The sequence below is a fragment of the Protopterus annectens genome, chromosome 15.part0 (genome assembly GCF_019279795.1).
Source record: "Protopterus annectens isolate FY-2018-M chromosome 15.part0, PAN1.0, whole genome shotgun sequence".
Lineage (NCBI taxonomy): Eukaryota > Metazoa > Chordata > Ceratodontiformes > Protopteridae > Protopterus > Protopterus annectens.
This window is the reverse complement of record NC_056749.1, coordinates 26,901,885-26,914,191: the sequence shown is the minus strand read 5'-3', so window position 1 is coordinate 26,914,191 and position 12,307 is coordinate 26,901,885. Positions and strand designations below refer to the sequence as shown.

Sequence of the window (12,307 nt, the reverse complement as noted above, 5' to 3'; positions counted from 1 at the left end):
ATGGTGGTTACATTGTAAAAGTCTGCTGCTATGTACATGTACAGCAACCTCATGGCTGTTACATCACAAGTGTCTGCTGGTATGTACATATACATCCACCTTGTGGCTGTTACATCATAAGAGTCTGCTGCTATGTACATATGCATTGTAAGCGTCTTCTGCTATATACATATACAGACACCTCATGGCTGTTACATCGTATGAGTCTGCTGCTATATACATCCACCTCATAGCTGTTACATCATAAGAGTCTGCTGCTATATACATATACAGCCACCTCATGGTGGTTGCATTGTAAGAGTCTGCTGCCATGTACATATACAGCCACCTCATGGCTGTTACATTGTAAGAGTCTGCTGCTATGTACATATACTTCCACCTCGTGGCTGTTACATCGTAAGAGTCTGCTGCTATATACATATACATCCACCTCATGGCTGTTACATCATAAGAGTCTGCTGCAATATACATATACATCCACCTCATGGCTGTTACATCATAAGAGTCTGCTGCTATGTACATATACATCCACCTCATGGCTGTTACATCGTAAGAGTCTGCTGCTATATACATATACATCTACCTCATGCCGGTTACATTGTAATTGTCTGCTGCTATATACATATATAGCCACCTCATGGCTCTTACATCATAAGAGTCTGCTGCTATGTACATATGCATCGTAAGAGTCTGCTACTATATACATATACATCCACTTCATGGCTGTTACCTCATAACAGTCTGCTGCTATATACATATACATCTACCTCATGGCTGTTACATCGTAAGAGTCTGCTGCTATATACATATATAGCCACCTCATGGCTGTTACATCATAAGAGTCTGCTGCTATGTACATATGCATCGTAAGAGTCTGCTGCTACATACATATACAGCCACCTCATGGCTGTTACACCACAGGAGTCTACTGCTATATACATATACATCCACCTCATGGCTGTTGCCTTGTAAGAGTTTGCTGCTATGTACATATGCATCATAAGAGTCTGCTGCTATGTACATATACATCCATCTCATGGCTGTTACATCGTAACAGTCTGCTGCTATGTACATATGCATCATAAGAGTCTGCTGCTATGTACATGTACATCCACCTCATGGCTGTTACATTCTAAGAGTCTGCTGCTATGTACATATACATCCACCTCATGGCTGTTAGATCGTAAGAGTCTGCTGCTATGTACATATGCATTGTAAGAGTCTGCTACTATGTACATATACATCCACCTCATGGCTGTTACATCGTAACAGTCTGCTGCTATGTACATATACATCCACCTAATGGCTGTTACATCATAAGGGTTTGCTGCTACATACATATGCATTGTAAGAGTCTGCTGCTATACATATGCATCTACCTCATGGCTGTTACATTGTAAGAGTCTGCTGCTACATACATATGCATCGTAAGAGTCTGCTGCTATACATATACAGCTACCTCATGGCTGTTACATTGTAAGAGTCTGCTGCTATATACATATACAGCCATCTCATGGCTGTTACATCATAAGAGTCTGCTGCTATCTACATATGTATTGTAAGAGTCTGCTGCTATTTGCATATACATCTACCTCATGGCTGTTACATTGTAAGAGTCTGCTGCTATATATATATATATATATATATATATATATATATACAGCCACCTCATGGCTTTTACACCATAAGAGTCTGCTGCTATATACATATACATCCACCTCATGGCTGTTGCCTTGTAAGAGTTTGCTGCTATGTACATATGCATCGTAAGAGTCTCCTGCTACGTACATATACATCCACCTCATGGCTGTTACATCATAAGAGTCTGCTGCTATGTACATATACATCCACTTTGTGGCTGTTACATCATAAGATTCTGCTGTTATGTACATATACAGCCACCTCATGGCTGTTACATCATAAGAGTCTGCTGCTATGTACATATACATCAACCTCATGGCTGTTACATCATAAGAGTCTGCTGCTATATACATATGCATCCACCTCATGGCTATTACATCATAAGAGTCTGCTGCTATATACATATACATCCACCTCATGCCGGTTACATTGTAAGAGTCTGCTGCTATATACATATATAGCCACCTCATGGCTGTTACATCATAAGAGTCTGCTGCTATGTACATATGCATCATAAGAGTCTGCTGCTATATACATATACACCCACCTTATGGCTGTTACATCATAGGAGTCTGCTGCTATGTACATATACATCCACCTCATGGCTGTTACATTGTAAGAGTCTGCTGCTGTGTACATATGCATCGTAAGAGTCTGCTGCTATATACATATCCATCCACCTCATGGCTGTCACATCGTAAGAGTCTGCTGCTATGTACATATGCATCGTAAGATTCTGCTGCTATATGCATATACATCTACCTCATGGCTGTTACATTTTAATAGTCTCCTTCTATAAAAATATACAGCCACCTCATGGCTGTTACACCATAAGAGTCTGCTGTTATATACATATACATCTACCTCATGGCTGTTACATTGTAACAGTCTGCTGCTATGTACATATACATCCATCTCATGGCTGTTACATCATAACAGTCTGCTGCTATGTACATATGCATCATAAGAGTCTGCTGCTATGTACATATACATCCATCTCATGGCTGTTACATCGTAACAGTCTGCTGCTATGTACATATGCATCATAAGAGTCTGCTGCTATGTACATGTACATCCACCTCATGGCTGTTACATTGTAAGAGTCTGCTGCTATGTACATATACATCCACCTCATGGCTGTTAGATCGTAAGAGTCTGCTGCTATGTACATATGCATTGTAAGAGTCTGCTACTATGTACATATACATCCACCTCATGGCTGTTACATCGTAACAGTCTGCTGCTATGTACATATACATCCACCTAATAGCTGTTACATCATAAGGGTTTGCTGCTACATACATATGCATTGTAAGAGTCTGCTGCTATACATATGCATCTACCTCATGTCTGTTACATTGTAAGAGTCTGCTGCTACATACATATGCATCGTAAGAATCTGCTGCTATACATATACAGCTACCTCATGGCTGTTACATTGTAAGAGTCTGCTGCTATATACATATACAGCCATCTCATGGCTGTTACATCATAAGAGTCTGCTGCTATCTACATATGTATTGTAAGAGTCTGCTGCTATTTGCATATACATCTACCTCATGGCTGTTACATTGTAAGAGTCTGCTGCTATATATATATATATATATATATATATATATGTATATATATATATATATATATATATATACACCATAAGAGTCTGCTGCTATATACATATACACCCACATCATGGCTGTTGCCTTGTAAGAGTTTGCTGCTATGTACATATGCATTGTAAGAGTCCCCTGCTACGTACATATACATCCACCTCATGGCTGTTACATCATAAGAGTCTGCTGCTATGTACATATACATCCACTTTGTGGCTGTTACATCATAAGATTCTGCTGTTATGTACATATACAGCCACCTCATGGCTGTTACATCATAAGAGTCTGCTGCTATGTACATATACATCAACCTCATGGCTGTTACATCATAAGAGTCTGCTGCTATATACATATGCAACCACCTCATGGCTATTATATCATAAGAGTCTGCTGCTATATACATATACATCCACCTCATGCCGGTTACATTGTAAGAGTCTGCTGCTATATACATATATAGCCACATCATGGCTGTTACATCATAAGAGTCTGCTGCTATGTACATATGCATCATAAGAGTCTGCTGCTATATACATATACACCCACCTTATGGCTGTTACATCATAGGAGTCTGCTGCTATGTACATATACATCCACCTCATGGCTGTTACATTGTAAGAGTCTGCTGCTGTGTACATATGCATCGTAAGAGTCTGCTGCTATATACATATCCATCCACCTCATGGCTGTTACATCATAACAGTCTGCTGCTATATACATATACATCCACCTCATGGCTGTTACATCACAAGAGTCTGCTGCTATATACATATACATCCACCTCATGGCTATTACATCATAAGAGTCTGCTGCTATGTACATATGCATCGTAAGAGTCTGCTGATATATACATATACATCTACCTCATGGCTGTTACATTGTAATAGTCTCCTTCTATAAAAATATACAGCCACCTCATGGCTGTTACACCATAAGAGTCTGCTGCTATATACATATACATCTACCTCATGGCTGTTACATTGTAACAGTCTGCTGCTATGTACATATAGATCCACTTCATGGCTGTTACATCGTAACAGTCTGCTGCTATGTACATATGCATCATAAGAGTCTGCTGCTATGTACATATACATCCACCTCATGGCTGTTACATCATAACAGTCTGCTGCTATGTACATATGCATCATAAGAGTCTGCTGCTATGTACATATACATCCATCTCATGGCTGTTACATCATAACAGTCTGCTGCTATGTACATATGCATCATAAGAGTCTGCTGCTATGTACATATACATCCACCTTATGGCTGTTACATTGTAAGAGTCTGCTGCTATGTACATATACATCCACCTCATGGCTGTTAGATCGTAAGAGTCTGCTGCTATGTACATGTGCATCATAAGAGTCTGCTGCTATGTACACATACATCCACCTCATGGCTGTTACATCGTAACAGTCTGCTGCTATGTACATATAAATCCACCTAATGGCTGTTACATTGTAAGAGTCTGCTACTACATACATATGCATTGTAAGAGTCTGCTGCTATACATATACAGCTACCTCATGGCTGTTACATCGTAAGAGTCTGCTGCTATATACATATACAGCCACCGCTGTTACATCGTAAGAGTCTGCTGCTATGTACATATGCATCGTAAGAGTCTGCTGCTATATGCATATACATCTACCTCATGGCTATTACATTGTAAGAGTCTGCTGCTATATACATATACAGCCACCTCATGGCTGTTACACCATAAGAGTCTGCTGCTATATACATGTACATCCACCTCATGGCTGTTGCCTTGTAAGAGTTTGCTGCTATGTACATATGCATTGTAAGAGTCTGCTGCTATGTACATATACATCCACCTCATGGCTGTTACATCGTAACAGTCTGCTGCTATGTACATATGCATCATAAGAGTCTGCTGCTATGTACATATACATCCACCTCATGGCTGTTACATTGTAAGAGTCTGCTGCTAAGTACATATACATCCACCTCATGGCTGTTAGATCGTAAGAGTCTGCTGCTATGTACATATACATCCACCTCATGGCTGTTACATTATAACAGTCTGCTGCTATATACATATACATCCACCTCATGGCTGTTACATCTTAAGAGTCTGCTGCTATATACATATGCATCCACCTCATGGCTGTTACATCACAAAAGTCTGCTGCTATATACATATACGTCCACCTCATGGCTATTACATCATAAGAGTCTGCTGCTATGTACATATGCATCGTAAGAGTCTGCTGCTATATACATATACATCCACCTCATGGCTGTTACATTGTAAGAGTCTGCTGCTCTGTGCATATGCATCCACGTAGCAGAAAGATTGTGAGGTCAGCCATCTTGATCAATGTCAAACTTCTGACAACAACTGAATACTCACTTTTCAGTTATACATTCTTCATTTCTGTGAGCTGCACCCCACAGATGCATTGTCTGTTTAGGCAGTTTGCTATCATTCATGTGGTAGAGAATTTTCCCATGGATTACTCTCTGCTGTCTCCTATATAACAGTGGAATAAACATTACACATAATTACCTTAGAGTGGCTGTACTCCTAACAACTGGAATCTATCTTGCATATTAGTAGTTAAGGTACACAGTACATATGGTGTGACAAGCTTGCTCCCAGACATACAATATGTTGGCAGGGTACTAGATGAGATTTCTTTTTGTTTATGGTGTATCCCAGTGATGAGTTTCTTTACAAATGCCAGATGATTTAGTAGCATGTCCTGGCTTTCTGCCTGAATCAGACAATCGTCCAGGCATGGGTATATTTGAATATTTATCTGCTTGCAAAATGCAATGACTGGAGCTAGACACTTTGTGAATACCCTGGGCACAGTAGATAAGCCAAAGGGAAGTGCAGATAACTGATAGTGCATGGAGCCTGCTCTGAAGTGTATTTTCTGCAAGATTCCCTTATTGGAATGTGCAGGAAAGCTTCCTTTAAGTCCAATGTTGCCAACCAGGCATCTTTGCCTAGCATAGCAAGCAGCTGTTGAAGTGTTAGCATTTTGAATTTTGGGATTACTAGAAAGGTGTTTAGAATAGAGAAGCCCAGGATAGGACACCAGGAATTGTCTTTTCTGAGTACCAGGAAAAGTCTTGAGTAAAAACCATGTCCCCTTTCTTGTGCTGGAACAGGTTGAATAGCCCTGATACTTAAAAGAGAGAGAACCTGCTGTTGAGCCTCTGCCCACTGATTTGGGGGTAGGTCTGGCCAACCGTTTGGGGTTGGTAAGGTGTGGAAGTGGAACCTGTATCCTTGGAAAACTACATTTAAATCCCATTTGTCCTGGGTAATGATTTTCCATTTTTTTGCAGGCAGGGCGATCTTTCCCCCTAAGGGAGCAGGCAGTTGAGCAGGGCTTGGAAGGGTTAAGGTTAAGTCATTGTGACATTTTTTCATAGGGGGAGTCTTACTACTTCCAGCTTTGGAAGTGGGAGCCCCCCACTGCTTAGGCCGGTGTGTACTTGAAACTGTAGCCTAGATGGTCTGCTGTTCCTGGTTTTGGGCTGAGAAGGCCTGGAAGAGACTGGAAAGGAACAATTCTTAGTAGGCCAATGCCTACTAAATCTGGGAGGCTGTACTTGCAGGAAATCTTTAACAGTTTGCATAGATTTAGCTTTTTCCTTCATCTTTTTAAGGACTTCTTTTGCTTTGTTGCCAAACAGGTGGTCTTGGTTTAAGGGAGCATCCAGTAATTTAACTTTAACATGATTTGGCAAGTTTTGTTCCTTAAGGCAAGCATGCCTTCTAAGAACAGACCCAGTGACAGCAGCCCTGCAAGATGCTTCTAAAGAGTCAAAACCACATTGCAAAGTATGTTTACCAACTTGTTCAGCAGACTGCATTAAATCCTGTAATTCTTTATTTTCAGCACAGTCAGGAATCAACATCATTTTCTGTTTAAGTAGTCCCATAACATGCTGCTGATACTTTAACATATGAAACTGGCAGTTTAAGGCCCTAATGGCCAAAGTAGCAGAAGTGTATACATCTTTCCAAGGCCCTGATATCTCTATCAGAGTGGGTAGAGTTTTTAGCAGTAGTAGCCTTAATGCCTTTTGGTCCTTGGGAAATGGTCTCTGGATCCGCAGTAGGATTCTTGAAAAGAAACTTGTGAGAGTCAAGTACTCTGTAATACCTGTCAGGTTTTCTAGGAGATGGAGGCAAAGTGTCAGGGGCCAGACTAGATTGCAAGAAGGCATCATCTACAATGTCCAGAACAGGAGGGTAGCTAAAGGCTTGTGTTGAGGGAGGAGTAAGAATTCCAAAAGCCTCTTTTTGGAGTCAGAGTAATCCTGACTTTCCCAGCGGAAATGCTCCCTAAGAGAGTGCAAGGTTTCACCAAAAGAAAAAATCTTCTGGAGGGGAAGCAGAGGGAATGGAATCCTCTGCATCAGAATCCTCATAGGTAGATAAGGACAAATCCTGGTAATCAGAAGAAACTGAAATTTCAGAATCCTGATCAGAAGAATCAGAAAGAAAATCCATTCTAGGTCTCTTAAAGGGAAGGCTGACTTCCCTTAATTAAAGTAATGAAGTCTTCAGCCATTCTTATCTTTGTTTTTTAAGCATATGGGCCTGACCATGTGGTTTGGACATTGGTTTTCTAGGCGTGGGTCGAGTTTTAGGCCTTGAAAAAAAAGATGGCGTCTGTTTGAAATGCAAGTCAGTAGGCCTAAATACACCCTCAGAAGCCAGTTCTTGCACAGCAGCTCTGGACTCATCCAAGGTAGAGACATCCACAGGTTCCATAGTCGAAGAAACATCTCACGGCATACCGGACTCCGAAAGGGTCTCAGCAGAGGCCTGCGAATCTGAAGTAGCAGGTATCAGGGACTGTGAAAGCACCTCACTGAATACCAGCGAACTGGTGACTAGCTAACTGGAAGCATAATCGGCAGTTTTGGACCTATGCAGTCTGTCTCTGTCTTTATCTTTACGTATTTTCAGAATATTGGTAGTCGGATGGCTTACCGAAGCCATTTCTGGATAGTTAAACTGAGTACCAAAATAATTTGCTGCAAAAATAGCCTGACAACGAATAGTTCAGGGGTTGAATAAGGCACAAAACTGACAGCGAGGGATATCGTGGTCTGGGCCTAAGCAAGGAATGCAGTACGAATGAAAATCTTTATGAGGTATTTGCTTTCCACATATAATACAATTGTTAACTTTTACTGCCATTGGTTTATGAGCAAGAAAAAAGGGTCCCCAATGGGGTACTTAGCTTTTTTGAATACTTTGGTTCTGAAACTCGAAAATGAAAATTTCAGGAGTTGGACATCTGGCACTTGCAAACTGCTTTTGCTTCAGTAACCACACAGCAAGAAAGACTGATGTAATAGCTTCGGCTGCATGTTTTATACCCCTGACAACCTGACGTCATGGAAGAGGAGACAGCATCTGATGCAGTAATCCAAGACTCTGGTATTCAGGCTGGCTGAGGGCTACCTGCAGGCAGATAACCCAAATGTAATGACTGCAACAGTGGAACATGAAGAACATCTGACTGAGACTTTGGTACCCCAAGGTTAGCATGGCACCCCAGACTCTTAGAATACAGTGTACTATTGGCATTAACCAGTGAGGTGGAACTGACCAGAAAATATGTTCTAGCTACTGGAGCCTACTAAACAAATACTACTAGAAATGGTTTGCTCCTTAACTGAAAGCAGCAGACAGGCATTGCAAGGAAAGCTTTAATCTCTCTTTTTTTGTGAGGATAATGCAGTACATATCATTTGGTTTCATTGCACAGGTGGTTAACATCTACTTTACACATTATCATATGCAAGGACAAGCTTGAACTAACATGTACTAAACATGCATAATTTGAAGTCCAAGAACAGAGAAAATGCATGACTTACCCTCATTCAGTTTTCCATCAACAACCTAGGTAAACAGGTAGAGAAAAAAACAATTAAAGCTAATATAAAAACAATAAAAACTGCACAGGTTTACTAATAATACAACATGAACAGAAACATTGGTCTGGATGGACCCCTTTAGTTAATTCACATGCCCTGTATCAAATTGTTTTATAGAACATTTCACCATCTTTTCACTGAGGGCTAATCAAGCTATCCTCATGTTAGAATTCAGGTTGTTAAAAGTCATACAAGTCATATGTTTACTGAGTGTAGGGGAGGTAGGAGCTGTGGTATCTCTGTAGGTAGGTACAGGGAGGTAGAAACTGTGGTTACCTCTACCTCTGTTGGTACAGTGAGGTAGGAACTGTTGCTAAATCTGTAGGTGCAGCGAGGTATGGTCTGCAGTTAGCCATGTAGTGCAGGTGCAATGAGGTGCAAGGTGTGGTTAGCAATACAGATGGCAGCAAGATAAGAGCTAGGAGCTGTGGTTAGCATTGCAGGTAAAGTGAGGTTATAAGTGCAAGTAACTGAGGTAGGAACTGCGGTTAGCAGTGCAGATGCAGAGAGGTATAACCTGAGGTTAGTAGCATTGCAGTAAGATAAGAGCTGTGGTTAGCTCTGTAGATGCAATGAGACAGGAGCTGTGGTTTGCAGTGCAGGTGTACTGAGGTAGGAACTGTGGTAAGCTCAGTGGGTGTAGGTAGATAGGAGGAGTCATTGCTAGTACAACTGCAGTGAGGTAGGATATGTAGTTTACTAGCACAAGTGCAGTGAGGTAGGAGGTGTGGTTAGCAGTGCAGGTGCAGTAAGGTTGGAGGTGTGGTTAGCAGTGCAGGTGCAGTGAGGTAGGAGGTGTGGTTAGCAGTGCAGATGTGGTGAGGTTGGAGATGTGGTTAGTAGTTCAGGTGCAGTGAGGTAGGAGATGTGGTTAGCAGTGTAGGTACAGTGATGTAGGAGATGTGGTTAGCAGTGCAGGTGTAGTAAGGTTGGAGGTGTGGTTAGCAGTGCAGGTGCACTTAGTTTGGAGGTGTGGTTAGTAGTGCAGGTGCACTTAGTTTGGAGGTGTGGTTAGTAGTGCAGGTGCAGTGAGGTAGGATGTAGTTAGAATTTCAGGTGCAAAATGGCATGAAAATACAGCTAGCAGTACAGACAAGTGCAGGGAGGTAGAAGCTGTGGGTAGCAGTGCCGATTCAGTGAGGTAGGAGGTGTGGCTAGCAGTGCAGGTGCAAGAAGGTCAGACCTGTAGTCAGCAGTACGTGTGCACTAAGGTAAAAGCTGTCTTTAGGAGTGCAGGTACAGTGAGGTAAAAACTGGGGTTACTTCTGAAGCTGCATCGAGGTAGGAGCTGTGGATAGCAGTACAGATACAGGGAGGTACAGGGAGGTAGGACATATGGTTAATAGTACATGTGCAATAAGGAAGGAGCTGTGGTTACTAGTACAGGTGTAGGGGGACAAGTGTTGTGGAAAACAGTAGTGATAGTAGGAAGAAAGAATCTGTGATTACCAGTACAGATATAGAAGCAAGGAGCTATGGTCCTGTTGATATGTGGGAAGCAAGGAGCTGTGGTCACCTGTGTAGGTGAAGGGGAAGGCTGTAGCTCTGATTATCTATCTAAATAAGAGAAATGCAGGAGTTGTGGTTACCTCATGAGGTGCAGGAAACAAGGAGATGTGCTAAGCTACACTGGTTAAGGGAAGACAGAAGTTGCATTTATCTGTGATGGTGAATGGAAGACAAGAGCCGTGGTTAACTCTGCACATATACTGAGAAATAGCTGGGATTAGCAATGCTGGAAAGTGAAGTCAAGCTATCTGTCTAGCATTGCAGGTATAAACAATGCAGGAATCATGGATGGCAGTGTGGGAAATGAGAGGATGCAAGTTGCAGGCAGCAGGAAATGTGTAGGAAACTAACAATTATGGTTAATTGTGCAGATGCACAGGGTAGGCAGTAGCTCTAGTTGATAGTACAAAATAACATGGTCTGGCAGTGAACATGCATGGCAGAATTGTTGTCAGTGCAGCCAAACAGAAAAGATAAAACACAAAACACTTGATGCTTTCCCTACAAGAACATTAGCCTCAAATAAAATGTGTGTGGGGGGGGGAATATACATATATATATATATATATATATATATATATATATATATATATATATAGTTCATTTTTGTAAAACAAATTGCATACCATAGAATTAACACACACCCATCCACTCAGACACAGTCATTAAATACCTGGACACTCATGCTGTGAACTCATTATGTTGATAATTTCTTATCATATGACCATCATGTCTCCACAGTAGTTCAGCAAGCCTTCTAATTCATCTAACTTCCAAAGGCATCTCCACCAGATCCAAAGAAGTCTTAATGTCCCTTTAATCTATCTCATCAGACTTATTATCGAAAATAATTCACTTTTGGCATGTATTTGTCTCAACATATGTCTAATTTGAGAGACTTCGGAGATTCACAACTAAAGAGATCAGCGTCCTCAAGAATCTTAATTATCAGGACAGACTGGCAGCCCTCTCTCTTCACTTAGGCTCTTATAGACTCTTCCATGGAGATATGTGTCTAGCCTTTTCAGACATGAAAGATTCAATCTTCTTTGACCTCCTATACAGAACAAATGGTACCTCAAATACATGGATAAAGGAGCTAAACCTTCATCAGTACTTAAAATAAACATGTTAGCATGATAGACTTATATCCCAATGTATCCCTCACCTCTGGAACAAGCTTCCGCTACATGTCAGAGTAACACTGGTGCCACCTTCAAAATAAACCTAGACAACTGAATGGGAGCCTTAAATTCTCCCCTAGTCTGATCTTGCCTTGTCCTCCTTGAGGCTGGAGGGAACTTTTGAAATGAGTTTTTTTTTTGGACTTGTAATGGTCTGCAGATTGATTGCCAAGTAAATACTTATGAACCTACAGACCTGTGAACACTTAATGGGCAACTACAAATTTAGGACCTTGTGGACAGGATACAAAAGGTCTCCTGGGTGAGTGGCCTACCATTTACCTATGAAACTAAGAAACTTATAAACAAAATGAAGGGACTGAAACAAGTAACATAATGATAGGCAAGCAATAGAAAATATTGCAATTCAAAGGAAACTAAATCGCTATTAGAAATACAAGTGCTCGTTATAGTGGTTTACCATTA

The 12,307-nt window shown here is 41.1% G+C and overlaps 1 protein-coding gene across 2 annotated transcripts in view; it reads right to left on the bottom strand.

Annotated features, from left to right (window-relative positions):
- Positions 1-12,307, bottom strand: part of LOC122790032 (myosin-10-like) — a 1,094,188-nt gene that overhangs the window by 75,583 nt on the left and 1,006,298 nt on the right. For both annotated transcript variants that reach the window (XM_044057583.1, XM_044057584.1), the window contains one exon: positions 9,129-9,153. In XM_044057583.1, the coding sequence (XP_043913518.1) occupies positions 9,129-9,153 (25 nt within the window). The remainder of the gene's footprint in view (positions 1-9,128; positions 9,154-12,307) is intronic.